At 37.8% G+C, this 15,289-nt stretch overlaps 1 protein-coding gene across 2 annotated transcripts in view; it reads left to right on the top strand.

The window, feature by feature from the left end:
* Window positions 1-15,289, top strand: part of Polr1B (RNA polymerase I subunit Rpl135) — a 332,313-nt gene that overhangs the window by 177,543 nt on the left and 139,481 nt on the right. For both annotated transcript variants that reach the window (XM_090381414.1, XM_090381406.1), the window contains one exon: window positions 10,713-10,913. In XM_090381414.1, coding sequence (XP_090237540.1) covers window positions 10,713-10,913 — 201 coding nt within the window. The remainder of the gene's footprint in view (window positions 1-10,712; window positions 10,914-15,289) is intronic.

The following is a 15,289-nucleotide window of genomic DNA, read 5'->3' as shown; positions in this document are numbered from 1 at the left end:
CTTCTCTGTCACTTATAATTACAAACGATCAATTTCACAAATTTCAAAACAGTTTGATGCAGTAAAACTTTAAATATGGTTTTAAAAAAATACACATGCATGTGTGCAAGTGCAAGTTTACATGCTGTAAGTGATTTGTATCCAAGTGATTTGTATGCTGATCCAAAACAATCAACAGACAGAAAAAATTTAAATATTAAATATTTAAAAATTTTTTAAATATTAGGTAAGCTAATATTTAAAATCATACTGTACTGGTAACAAATAATGGTTGTATTTTAATATAAAATATATTTTGTCAGTGAAACTTAATTTATTGTCCCATTCAACATTGAAATGCCAACTGAGGAGTGGCAAAAACTCATATTCTGGTTGATAGTCAACATTAAATAGCCTAGTTAAATTTTTGTTTTACCTGATTATTATCAGGTCACAGACTGTAAAGTTCCCAAGGTATACACTTTTGTTCAATATTTTCATGAGAAGTTTTCCAGTAAATTTAAAGCAAAGCTTCAAGCATTTGAGAACTATTTGATGTTACTGTATGTGGCTATTTATTTGTAATAAATGCATTACCCAGATGGCCATATCAGAAATTGTCCCTCTCCTTCTCCATTGTGTAACATCAGTGTGAAAACCCAGTGAAGGATTATTTCCACAAAATGCCAGATGGAATCAATATTAATTCTCCTTAGTGTTAGGAAGGCCAAATTAATGCAAGGTTTCTTACTTTTTCTGCATTAGCCAAATAAAATAATAATAATAATAATAATAATAAAACAAAATATTCATATTATTTTCATAAGATAATCATCCAGTTCAGGTTTGAACTTGTCATGATTCACCACATCTACCACGTCGGGATGCATCTGATTCCAGAATTTAATAACTTGCTATCCATAGGCAAACATCAGGGAATCCAGTCCTGTGTTATTCTCCCACATTTTATGTTTGTGCCTGTGGTTCTTGTCTTGCTTGCAGGGAAGAACAGACCTTCCTCATTAATTTTACTCAACTTCTTTTGCATTTTATACACCTCAACCAGATCTCCCTCTCAGTTGTTGGGTCCATTATTGTTTTCTGTATTTATAAATGATATTGATGATGGTATATCAAGCTTAATGTCCAAGTTTGCAGATGATACAAAGGTTGGCAGGGTTGTCAAGGACACTACTGACACTATGCTGCTGCAACAGGATCTGGAAAGGTTGAGCAGATGGGCTGAGAGGTGGCAAATGAAGTTTAACATTGACAAATGTAAAGTACTACACATGGGAAACAGCAACCCCAGAGCAACGTATCAACTCTGTGGTACTACACTGACAGTGGTAGAGAATGAAAGGGACTTGGGAGTGGTTGTGCAGGCAGATATGAAGTTCTCTGAGCAGTGCAGATGGGCGGCAAGAGTAGCTCATGGAGTATTGTCAATGATATACAGGAATTTTTCCAGCAGGGATAAGGAGGTGATTATTCCATTGTATAAGGCAATGGTCAGGCCACACCTAGAGTACTGTATACAGGTCTGGAGGCCTCATTTCAAGAAGGATGTAGAGCTGCTGGAACGAGTACAGAGAAGGGCAACAAGATTAGTGAATGGAACAAAGGGGGTGCTCTTACGAAGAAAGGCTTAAGTTTTGCAAGTTAGTGTCTGGAGACTAGGCACCAGTGAGGTGATCTGATAGAGGTGTATAAAGCCTTGAATGGTTTAAGCATGCTCAATGCTGATGGGATTCTTCCTCTAGCTCAGAAAAATCACCTGAGAGGGCATAAATTCAAATTGAGGAAAGACAGATGTAGGATAGACGTGAGGAAATTTGCCTTTAGCCAGCGGGTGGTTGGTTGGTGGAACAGACTTCCATCCCTTGTGGTGGAGGTTGATAGCCTAAATAAGTTTAAGGCTCAGCTGGACAGGTATTTGGAACGAACAGAGGGGTGAAGTGGAAGTGGGGCTTTTTTTTTTTTTTTGGCTGATGCTGCATAAGCTTGCTTTCTTGCATCAAATGCCTCTACTAATGCTAATGCTAATGTCTAGTTGTCAAACCTTTCAGGCTATACCTAAGTGAAAAACATATCTAGATATGGTCACCCTTCTTTGAGGTCTCAACAGAACTTTTCTGTCTTTATTAAAATGTTATTCTCAGACCCAAATGCAATCTAGCTATCATGTTGTATAGAAGGATAATGATGTCTTCCATACTAGCAAATATGGAGGACATCGTTATCTTAAATGTAGGATGTTTATTCACTTTTTCAAGATATTTAATACTCAGCTAAAATCCTGCAAGTTGGCTCCACTGGTGGAACTGTCAATATTTATATATGTCATTCGCATGTCTTAAGGTGTGACAGCATCTCTGGTAACTTAGCCCTGTAAAGTTGTTTACAGAAAATTTCATTTTGACTGTTATCATCATGCTGCCTAAGAGAATAAGTGACAGCAGTACTAGAAAATCTACCAAGAAAAGGAAAGTGATCGATTTGGATCAGAAAATTAAAATAATAAGGATGAATGAAAATGGTCAAACATTAACAAGTATTGCACAGAATTTAGATTTGCCAGTGTCAACTGTGAACACAATAATAAAGAACAAAGACAGAATACATGAAGCAGTGAAGGGATTGGCACCAGTGAAGTCAACTATAATAACCAAGGCTAGAATGGGACTAAGTGAGATGGAAAAGTTACTTATTGTGGGGATAGAAAACCAGATCCAAAAACACATCCCCTTAAGCCTCCATCTCATCAAAGCAAAGGCTCATGCCATTTTTGAGGATCTTAAGAAGAAGAGTGATGGTACTGAAACCAACTCTGTTACGAGTCATGGTTGGTTTGATAGGCTTTGTAAGAGGAGCGGATATCCTAACATTGTCATAAGTCATGAAGCAGCAAGCACAGATGGTGAGGTTGCCAAAAAATTCAAGGACAAATTGGATGAGATTATAAGAAGTGGTGGTTATTTGACACAACAAATATTTAATGTGGATGAGACTAGCCTTTCTTGGAAAAAAATGCCTAACAGGACTTATATTTCTATTGAAGAAAAGTCGATGTCTGGGTTTAGTGGGGGATAACATAGCGCAGGGTTTCCCAAAGTGTGGCCTGCAGCCTGGTACCGGTCCGCGAACAACTTATTTGAAATATACCTACATAAAACTATAAGAAAATTTCCTGAAGAAATGAAAATGTAATAAAATACCAAATACCCAGTTATACTAAAAATACCCATTAAATAAATATTTATTTGCCCAAAAACAGACTCAAAAATATGTCAATTTTATGTAAACTTTTGATAATAAACAAAGCATATCTTTTATTTATATTTATTGATGTTAATGAATACCTAATTGCATTATTACTGGTGTGTCATTATTTTCTGAACCTACGAGTATAATTATTGAAAACACATTAATTTATAGCTATAGGTGGGCCGTGAAAAAAAAAAAAAAAATCTGCAAACACTGGTCCGCACTTGAAAAAGCTTGGGAAACCCTGACATAGCAGGTTATAAGCTTAAATATTTAGTGGTTTATCACTCAGAAAACCCATGGGCTTTTAAGGGCATTGACAAGAAATTGCTTCTCGTACACTTCAGGAAGGGATTACTCAAAGACCTGTGTGGCAATAACCATGTTCGAAGAATGGTTTCTAAATGTGGTTGTCCCTGAAGTTGAAAAATATTGCTTACAAATCAGTGCCTTTTAAGATAATAATGCTCCATGACAAAGCTCCTGGTCATCCTTAATATCTAGATGATCTGCACAACAGTGTCAAGGTGGTATACTTCCCTCCAAATACAACAGCTTTGATTCAACCAATGGATCAGGGAGTTATCTGGTCATTCATATGGACAACATTTTCTGGCCATATGTAATAAGGCTGTAAATGCAACAGAGCAAGGGGATGTGGATCTACGGCAATTTTGGAAGATGTTTAACATCCTTGATGGAATATGCAACATTTCAAGAGCCTGGGTTGATGAAACTTATATGAGCAGAGTTTGGAAAAAAACTTCTAAAACATTCCAAGCTTAACAATGAAGGTTTCAACAAAGATGAGCTGATGTCTTCTGTTACGAAAAACATTGTAAACTTAGCGCAGGAGTTGCAGCTGGTCCTGGAGGATGAAGATGTAGATGAGCTTGTGGATGAACAAGGCGAATATTTAAAGATAGAAGACCTAGCCCGAACTGCAAAGAGTTGGGGAGAAATGGAGAGCTGAATGCATTGAGGAATCTGAATAACCCAAGAAGCAGTTCAAATTAAAGGAAACTGCAGAAGTGTTTTGTAAAATTCAGGAATGTCTCTCTATGTTTGATGGAATGGATGAAAATGGTGAATATTTCTTGAAAATAGAAAGGAAAGTTCAAGATTGCTTATCAGCCAATTGTGAAATTTATGAAGAGTTAAAAAAAGGAGAAACAAATGAAGATTGAAGAGTTCATACTACCTCCCTCACCTCTACTCAGCCTACAACACTGTTTGATTAATGTGTCTTATTATTGCTTCAGGTTCGTTTAAAGTTACCTTCAGTTCATCACCTGAAGTGTATAGACTGATTCATTGTGTGATTTAAAATTTTCTTAAATATATACACTTTGGTTTTGATTCCCTTAATAGTCCTTATAAAGCCTACATGCCGTACGAAATACATATCAGTTTTTACAGTACAATAACATGCGTTTTTTTCTTCCTTTTATGTTTTCTTTTCTTATGTGCCACTCTAGCTACTTCATTCTTAGATAAAGTTTTTAATTGTTATGGTATATAACTATTTTTCTTCTTTCTTCTGAAGATATGTGGTTTTTGTAATTTTGGCATATCATTGATATAGTAGCAATATTTTATTAGTCATTCCTGAGTTATGTAAAAATTGACTTAAGACGTCCTGGAAAGTATCTCTTACATATGTTGGAGACAGACTGTGTGCGTGCGTGTAGAGGGTGTCTCAAAAATACATGGCATAACTTCAGGAATGAGTTCCTCATATGCAGACAATAAAAATATTTTATATCAACATAGTTCTGGAAATGCTTGGTTTCCGAGTTTTGAAGGTCTGTCTATGACACTTAACTGTTCACATCACCTTATAGTAATTGTTCAAAATGTCCACCTTCTGCCTGAATACAGGCTTCACATTGACATCTCATGGACTTGCAAAGACGATGCCAAATTCTTGGCATGTTTCGTATTGTCTCACAACCTGCCACAATTCGATTGCAGAGAGTTTCCACATTAGCTACTGGAGTCGAATACGCCAATGACTTTAAATGGCCCCACGAGAAGAAATCTAGTGGGTTTAAATCAGGTGAGCATGGATGCCAGGCAGTTGGTCCATCTCTACCTATCCACCGACCAGAAAACCTTCAATTCAGGTAATTGCAGGCTACGTGGCTGAAATGTGCGGGAGTGCCATCATGCATGAAAGTGTGCTTGTTGACGAATGATCAGTGGCATGTCGTCCAAGAAATCAGGCATGTTGTTTTCCAGAAAGTTTCTATATGCCTGCCCTGTGAGTTTGTTTGGAAGTACATCGGGCCCAAATAACTTGTCACCAAAAACACCTGCCCAAATGTTGAGGTTGAACCGCTGTTGATGATGTGATGGAAGAATTGCATGTAAGTTTTCCTCATCCCATACATGCTGATTGTGAAAGTTTTGAATTCTGTCTCGTGTGAACTGTGCTTCATCTGTGAATATCACTAGGCAGGAAAATGAGGAGTTGTACCACACTGCTGCAAGAACCACTGGCAGAACATTACTCGTGCAGGGTAATTTGCTGGTGACAAGGCCTGTACCCGTTGCAGATGGTAAGGATACAGTTGGTGTTCTCGCAACACTCTCCAAATAGTAGAACGTTGAACAGCCAGTTGCATTGCTATTCTGCGTGTGCTGATTCCAGGATGGCATGCACAACATCCAAAATCTCCTCCTCTACTTCAGGAGTCGTAGATCTTGGTCATCCTCTGTCGGCAGCACGAGGTGTAAAGGTCCCATGTTCACAAATGCAGCGATGGATACCTTCAAACGTTTTCCTGTCTGGGCATCTTCATTCTGGGAACCTTTTGTGGTACAAACGACGAGCCTCCAAAACATTGCCGTCCCCCAAACCATACATAAAGTGCATATCCATTTGCTCCTGATTTGGGTACATGGTCGGAATGGAAAACCACCAGATTCTGTCAGTATATTGTGATGAAGGAAATCACCTGCGGGAGATAAGACATTCCGGTTAATAACTCGGGAACCAAGCATTTCTGAAACTATGTTGATATAAAATATTTTTATTGTCTACATATGAGGAACTCATTCCTGAAGTTATGCCGTGTATTTTTGAGACACCCTGTATATGTGAGATCACACCGTGTGTGTCTACGTGAGATCACACCGTGTGTGTCTACGTGAGATCACACCGTGTGTGTCTACGTGAGATCACACACGGTCCTTGAGGTTGTCACAGGCATTCTCTCAGATATGCTAGACAAGCTGTACTTGCTACCTGGGAGTCTAAAACGCTGATGGAACTGATATTTGGGTGACACTCAAGTCAAGTGGACCCAATTTCGGCAAAGTCCGGACAGTCTATGACAGCCAAATCCTCTGCTTGCACCTTCACGATGGTGGGACTGTTAGTAATCCTGGGTATAACCTCTGTGCACAAGTACATGGTGGGTGGCCACCCAGGTGTGAACCAACATAAGCAGGAGTCAAGATTTGGTGCCCACACCACATGGAGGAATGCCGCCCCTCTATGTAACCAGGCAGTACTAGGTGGTAGATGACTCTTCAACCAGTGCAATACCACCACTTTGCTTATTGGAGGCTTAAAGTGGTGGAACCCATGTTTAGTCTCTAGAGCTAAGTTCCAGTCAACCCTTCCCTAACTCTTCCATCATGCAGTATGATTGATGACTTTTGAAGTTATGATGAACATTGTGGCGAGATCCAATATTCCTTACATTTCAAGGGTACAGCTCTAAAACAGTGTTAGCAGGCCAGCCGATAGATAGTACACCGGACCGAACCTATTGTTAACCGTCTAGGAGGCTTCCGGATCAGCTAGTGTATAATCTTGCTACCTCTACTCTGCCAGATAGTGACTGGAGGGAGTCCGAGTAGTGTGTATGTGGGGAGCATTGTCGAGGCCATATTATGTCAAGGATCTGGGTTTATTCTTACCATGTGTATGCCATATCCAAAAATTTCATTACTTCATACAGCATGTCCCATCCACTTTTTATTACTATTGAATACACCATGAATTGTTAAACTAATAGAGCAAGCTTATCTGCGAAAAGATCTAATCCTCCCAAGCACTTCCTAATTCATTTCACAAATATACGTGGTCTCAATTCTAATCTCAACGATGTCCATTTCCACTTGCAATCTTCCAAATTGCAAGTACTTTTTCTGACAGAATCTCAGTTATCGGTTGATTCAACTACTGCTCATCTCAGATGTCCAAATTATTCCCTGTATGATTCCTTTCACCTCAAAGGTGGTACTTGTGCATATGTCCGTTCTGATATTCCCTGTCAGAGACTTGGCAATTTGGAATCTCCTCTCTTTGATCTTCTCTGGCTTAAAATCTCTCTACCTCTGTGTCAAATTCATCTGTTGTCTCTACCATTCTCCCAACTCCACTAATCACTTGGAGCTCTTTGACTTCCTCTCTTTGCAATTTGACTTTTTCCTGTCCAACTTTCCTAATAGTGAGGTAATTTTCCTTGGTGATTTTAATGTTCACAACTCCAGCTGGCTTCCGTTTTCTAGTCACACCGACCCAGCTGGTCGAGATGCTGAGGCTTTTGCAATTACTAATGACCTTGCGCAGATTGTTCATTTACCTACAAGAATACCGGACAATCCTAATCATACAGCCAATAAGCTTGATCTTTTTCTCACAAACAACCCTTCTAAGTACACGTCGAAGTGAGAGGTCCTGTAGGCACTTCAGATCACAACTTGGTGATTGTCTCTTCTCCAACGGAGCCTTTATCTCATGGCTATTCCCAACCTCGTGTTGTTTAGCATTACAAGAATGCAAAATGGGATGACCTGCGAGATTTTTCTTCTTTTCCTTGGTCGGATTACTGTTTCAAAACTTTTGATGTCAACGTTTGCTCAGATTGTGTCAGTGAAATTATTCTTGCAGGAATGGAATCCTTTATCCCACACTCCACTTTAAAATCTCATCCTTTATCTAAACCTTGGTTTTCCAATAAATGTGCCAAGGCTGTTCAAGAGAAGAATGTTACGTATCGTAATTGGCTTGTTTCTAATTCTTCAGTTTCATTTTCTGCCTACACCAAAGCTCGCAACAATTGTAAAGCAGTTATTCATCAGTCCAAACTAGAGTTTGAACAGGCTAAGAGTAGAAAACTTGCTTCTTGCCCTAATGGTAGCCGAGCATTATGGTCTCTTGCCAAAACTATTGGCCGCAACTTTTGCCCATCTCTGCTCCCACCTCTGTCCAAACCACATGGTTCTGTTGTCACTTCAGCCAAAGATAAAGCTGACCTGCTAGTATCCCATTTTTCTTCCAGCTCATGTATTAATGATCTTGGTAAAACACCTCCCACCATTCCCAACATGCTCCATTCAGTGCCTCCTGTCGTCTTCTGTCTAAAGGATATCAGAAGGATTTTGATGAATCTTGATGCTAAGAAAGCTACAGGCCCTGATAGTATTTCTCCACTTGTTCTCAAAACCTGTGCTCCTGAACTTACTCCTATTCTTTGCCGCCTTTTTTCACTTTCTTATTCCAAAGGTGTTTTTCCTTCTGCTTGGAAATTTGCTCATATCCAGCCAGTTCCTAAAAAGAGTGACAAATCCCTCCCATCCAATTATCGTCCCATTGCAATTACTTCTACTCTTTCTAAAGTAATGGAGAAATCAATTAACTGTCAACTCTTAAACTACCTAGAAACCTTCTGTCTGATCAACGATCGCCAGTATGAATTCCGTCAGTGTCGATCCACTGGTGATATTCTGGCTTATGTTACCCATTTATGGACTAATTCAATGGAAAGGTTCAGCGAAACACAAGTAGTTGCTCTTGACATCTCAAAGGCTTTTGATCGTGTTTGGCATAAAGGTCTTCTAAACAAGCTTCCATCTTATGGTTTGCCAACTGTTTTTAGTAATTGGTTATCCAGTTTTCTCTCTGATCGCTCACTGAGAGTGATGGTAGATGGCTCTCTGTCTTCTAACTTCTCCACTAATGCTAGTGTCGCCCAAGGTTCACTTCTTTCCCCCACTCTTTTCCTCTTGTATATTAATGACCTTCTTCCATTGACTGGAAATCCTATCCATAGTTTTGCCGACGATAGTACATTGCATTCCACTTTCCATTTAGAGAAACCTTGCCCTTTTCAATCAGCTTCAACTTCTCGAAAATCTGCTACCAATTCCTTAAATGCCGATCTTCAGGTAATTCTCCAGTGGGGCAAAAACAACTTAGTTGATTTCAACCCTTCTAAAACTCAGTCTTGTCTTATATCTCGCAAAAAGGATTCTTCTGCTCCTATGCTTATCTTTAGTGACACTCCGATTTCTAGGCAAAACTAGAGATTAGAAGTCTCCTGACTTCTAATCTTCTTTCGTCTTCTCAACCTCCCACCCAAGCACGGTATACTATAGGTTCTAATACCTCTCGTGTTTGGGGTTTACATAAAAAAAAAAAAAAAAAAAAACACACACACATCATATTTTATAAAATATTTTGGAAGTTACTTTTTTCATGTAATAATCATAATTTGATACACATACATAGCACCTGCATATTATATAGACTGGAAGACAGATTTAATCTGTCTTTAACATGACTGTTAAAAACAGTCATGTAGAACCTGATAGGTGTCCAAATATTTATTTTTTTTGTCTGGAAAATGTTTTTGTTTTTTTAACTTTTGCTTTCAGAGTACAAATATTTCTTCCTTCATTAATGGATTTTAGCACTTATTGTGTGTATTTTTTTCATTTTCAGCAAAAAATTTGAATATTTGAAAAAATGCTTTTTTTATCCAGAAAATGCAAATGCTGAGTTACATTTATAAAATATGGTCATGAAACTAACAATTGCTTCAGTTTTCCAGTTCAGAAATCTGTTAAGGACACAATATTTAAAACTTACATTTGTGCACATATTGTGTATTTTCAAATAAATGAAGGAGTAAACATAAATAATAATTAAGATAGAAAACACATTTTGAGGAAAATTAAAGATAAAATAAAGAGGAAACTACTTTCAATAGTAGGCATCACCATATGTCAGTCAGCATGTCACTTTAAAACTACATGTGAGCACCGTGTTGTTTATGTGATGTGAAAAGTGAAACTAGTATGTAGAAGCAAAAAGCAGAAACAGTAAATATCAGTAGAACTCAACGGTTATACTTTGCATTTTTAATTATGAGTAAATAATTTTTCACTGTCAAAATATCTTGAATAAAAGTTTGACTATTTTTATTAAGTTAGAAAAAAAGTTCAGATTTTTAATCTGAACTTTTAACAATGGTTAATTGTTAATTAAACCATTAATTAACAATTAACCACAACAGATAGTTGGGAGGGTACCTGTGGGGCTATGAATTTTTTTTAATGGTGACCTATACTGTTTGCTTCTTTGAATCAATACTAATACCTTTTTTGTCAAAGTTAATTTAATATAACCTGGAATATTACATATATATATATATATAAATGTTTTTTAGGTTCCTTCAACAGTGGAAATTGTACTCGTGCCAGCAATTGATAATAAACCTTCACAGTATCCAGGTATCTTTATTTTCACAACACCAGCTAGGATGTTGCGGCCAGTTATAAATCTTACAACCAATACACTAGAGATGATTGGAACTTTTGAGCAAGTTTATTTGAATATATGTGTGGCTCCTGAAGAAGCTTACATGGGAGTAAGTGATTTAACTATCATTTTAAGCATTTTGCTTTTCTTTTGTTTATTTTTTGTGGTATTTTCCTCATTGTTGATGCACTGACTTTTATTTCAGTTTTCATTGAAATGCTTTATAATTCTTGTACCCCAGTTTTTGTAGTTGAAAAAATGTAATTTTTTATGTCCTTTGCATAAATGTTGTTTTGTCCTATTAATCCCTGCAGTACACATGAGTAACTAGAAAACAAACGAAAAGTTTCAAATGACCATTGCACATTTATTATTGGTTCAGTGCTAATGGCTAAAACATTCAGTACCTTTCAACTTATACAGCAACCACTAATAAATATTGGTTATTTTGGAATTATACATACAAGAGTTCTGTCAGGTATCATGCAGTGCATCTATGTACTGTTTTTGCCTTTGCTTCAACATACTGGTTTCATTTTTCGTTATCATGTAAACAGTATTTTGCTGGAACTGAAACGAGCACGTTGGCTGGAACATCTGCTGCAGAAATTAGATTTAGACACCCTTTGTTTTATGTTTAATTATTGTGCAAAATGTGTTTTTTTCATCATGTATTATTTATCTGTTTTTTTTAAATTTTTTTGTACAAAACATTAATATACATATGTTTGAAATTTTGCAATTTAATCAATTTTCTGAACTGGAAATTGGAAATGACCATTAGTCTCATGTTTATGTTTTATGACTAATGCTCTTTTTTACTTTTCAGCAAAATTAATAAAAGTTTTGTTGAAAATCATCATCATCAAACTCTAAAGGCTTCACCTTGTTGCTGCAACCATACATCTCCGTCTACTGCTGAACATTTCATTTCCTCACATCCCCTAAATTTCATTTTCCTCATTAGGTTTTCCAAAATTTTCTTTCTTGGTCGTCCCCTTCCTTTCTTTCCCAATATTTTTCCTTCTGAGATATTCACTAAAAATTTATTACTTAGGGTGTGTCCTAAAAATTTAGATTGTCCTTTTGCCGCCGTCATGAGTAACTGCCGCTTTTCTTGCATCTCATTCAAGACAGATTCGTTGGATCGTCGCTCGGTCCAGCTAATCCTCAACATCCTTCTCCAGTACCTCCAGTCTCTTGCTATCTTGCTTGCATAATGTCCAGGTTTCACTTCTATATAGCAGCACACTCCTAGCAAACGTTTTCCTGATCTCCCTGCCAGTGTGTCTGCTGGTTAGAATATTTTGCTTGTTACTGAAAGCTTGCTTGGCAAGGGTGATTCTTCTTCTGATCTCTGTAGTGCACCAGTTGTCCTGGGTAATGAAATTCCCCAAATAACAAAACTGTTTCACTTGTTCCACTTTGTTGTTCTCCATTTTGATGTTTGTTTGAGGTTGTTCATCATTCTTGGTGATGACAAATATTTTAGTCTTTTGTGCTTTTATCTTTAGATATGAATCTTGTAGCTTTAATGATAGCCTTTCCAGCATCTTACACAGCTCCTGCTCTGAGTCAGCTAATAATGCTATGTCATCCATGAATCTGTTGTCTATTAATCTTGATACCCTTTGCTTCCTGGCATCTCTGTAGCCAGGTGGGCAGGAGCAGCAGTGCATAGCACACGCTTCTTGATTAGACCAGGGTTCGAGCCGTGACCACCAAATACGGAGGATGCGGAAACGTCAGGGAATGACCACCGCATATCCTCGGAGCAATATGGCCTTAGTTGCTAATGCTCCTAAAAACCAAATAACAAACAAACCCTTTGCTTCCTGCTTCATTTTTGTTATGGATTCCTTGATGAATATGTTGAAAAGGTACGGGGCTAAAGAGAAACCCTGCCTCACACCTCTCCTGATCCTTGCTTCCTTTGTGGTACCATTAATATCTATTTCAGTACGTTGTGTCTTGTACAGATGCAGGATAAGCCTTCTGTATCTTCAGTCCAGGCCAAAGTTTTTCATGACTGAACAACTTCTTCCAATTTATGTTATCAAAGGTTTTTTGTATATCAACAAAAGCAATGTATGTTCTCCTATTCATTTCCATTCTTCTTTCAAGAATTGTTCTCATTGCTAGAATCTCCTCCCTTGTCCCACATCCAGTTCTGAAGCCAAACTGATCTTGGTCAATGACCTTTTCTATTCTTTTCTTGATCCTGTTCTTCACTACATTCATGATGATTTTGGATGCATAGGACAGTAGGGTTATAGTCCTGTAATTGGCACAGTCATTAGCATTTCCTTTCTTTGGAATAGTGATTGTTCTGCTTTTATTAAAGTCATCTGGGATTTCACCACTTTCATAGATTTTTTGTATCACTTGATAAAGCCTATCTTTCATGTCTCCTTCCATAGTCTTGAGTTGCTCCGCCTGGACATTGTCTGGCCCTGCTGCTTTCCTGTTCCTTAATTGACTTAATGCTAACTCAAATTCACTCCTTATAATTGTTGGGCCTTTAGCATCCTCTTACACCTTGTCTTCTGTTTCAATATAGTCGTTCTCATCAATTGTTTCTTCTCCACAGTAGAGTTCTTCTAGATATTCCTTCCAACCCTCACTGATTTCCTCTGGGTCCATCAGTAGGTTTCCTTGTTTGTCTTTAATCGTCGTACTCCTTGTTTTGGGATTGTATTGTAATGACTTAATCTTGCTATATGCTTTGTTCTTCCCTTTGTGAAGTCCTTGTCAACGTTGAAAATAATGTGTAAAAAAAAAAATAAAATTCAATAATTTTTTTTTACTATATGATTGATCATTGATATTTCAAGCCAAATTCAAAAAAACAAACAAAAAAAACAAAACAAACCTTTTCAGGGCTAAAAAAAGGAAACAAGGTTGGGGGGAGTTCTGCCAGATGCCACTCACTTTTTTTTTGTTAAAATCTGGAGGACAAGAACTGCCAAGTTAATTTTCATTTGACTATCATGATTTCCTGAGTAGTGCGTATGATTTGGTTACAATCTTCTGTTAATTTTTCCACTTTTTTTTTCCCATTACAATCTACTTTGAACATAATTGCAAACTAACCACATAATTACTATAGAAGTAGTAATAGTGTGATCACAGTCTTGCTGCTAAAAAGAGTTTGATCTTAATTATCTTAATTGGTGATGATATGATCACCAGTTTCTGAATTCCAGTGCATTATCGTTGACAAAACCAAATATGGCAGCATTTAGAATGGTCAGTGATGCAAATGAATGGAGTGAGTCCAAAAGGTACTGTTGAACTTACTTATTCCAGTTACAAATAGCTGATTTTTTTTAAATGGCATTTAATTTATATAAGTACCAATGTATTTTCTTATTTCAAATGATTTATTCAGTTGTGTAAATAAATATTTTTATAAGTAAAATGGCCTATGCACTCTGGATTCATTTCTATATTTACTATTTCGCAGCACAGAGCGGAATGGAAAGTAAAATAAAATGACAGGTTGTAGTTAAAGTTGGTTTAATGCTAAATACATACAATAAAACAGAATATGTGTAAATACAAAAAGCTTTTGGGCTTTATGTGTTCTATGACTGCTAAGCAAATGGCTCTTTCATGTTCTGAAATATGTTTGCCAAGTCTTCTGCCAGTTTCCCCTATGTAGCAGCTAGTGCAGTCACAGCAAGAAGTGCGGTAGATCAACCCACTCTGTAGTAAGGTGGGATTGGGTGTTTTCACTTTAGAGATGAGGGATCGCAACTTCCTGTCTGGGAGTTGTATGCACCTTATCCCATTAGATTTTAGGACCCTAGAAACCTGCTGTGAAAGGTTTGGGTAGTATGGGATAAAGGCACTTGTGATGGAGTCATTACCTTGAACGGTCCTGTCGGTTGCCACGTGGTCATGGGCCTGCAGGTCACACCTGTCTAGGGTACTGGTTGGATTGCCACATCTCGGGAGATCTGTCTTGACCCTAGTAATCTCGGTGCACCTCTCATCCGTAGAACTAGAGTGGGTTCAGGCACGAGTTAACAAGGCCTGCAGAGTGCTGAAAAGATGGCTGCGCATGTGTGCTGACCAGCACACATTGGCTTATGGTAGACTGTTGTTCTCAAGTGCGTGCCCTCATGTCGGACCAGGGTGTCTAAGTGTGGTGGGGTATTGTCTGACTCTAGTTTGATAGCGAATTTTATGAAAGGTGGCAGAGAGTTAAGGTGGTCTGAGAGTCGGTTGCCTGAATCTCTGGGAATGACTACAAAAACATCATCCATGTAGCGACACCAAAAAGGTAATGGGATCTGGCTTACTTGTAAATGCATGACCCTCCAATTCTTCCATTGCAATGTTTGCCATGACCGAACTAACTGGGGAACCCATGGCTGTGCTGTGCACCTGTTGGTAAATGGAGTCACTGAACATGATTGTGCCACCAGTTAAGCACAGTCTGAGAGTGGTGGAAACATCATCTGAAGTTAGTTCGGTTCT

The sequence above is a fragment of the Mastigoproctus giganteus genome, chromosome 1, assembly GCF_048544385.1.
Source record: "Mastigoproctus giganteus isolate SK-2022 chromosome 1, ASM4854438v1, whole genome shotgun sequence".
NCBI lineage: Eukaryota > Metazoa > Arthropoda > Arachnida > Uropygi > Thelyphonidae > Mastigoproctus > Mastigoproctus giganteus.
This window is presented reverse-complemented; position numbering and strand designations above follow the sequence as displayed.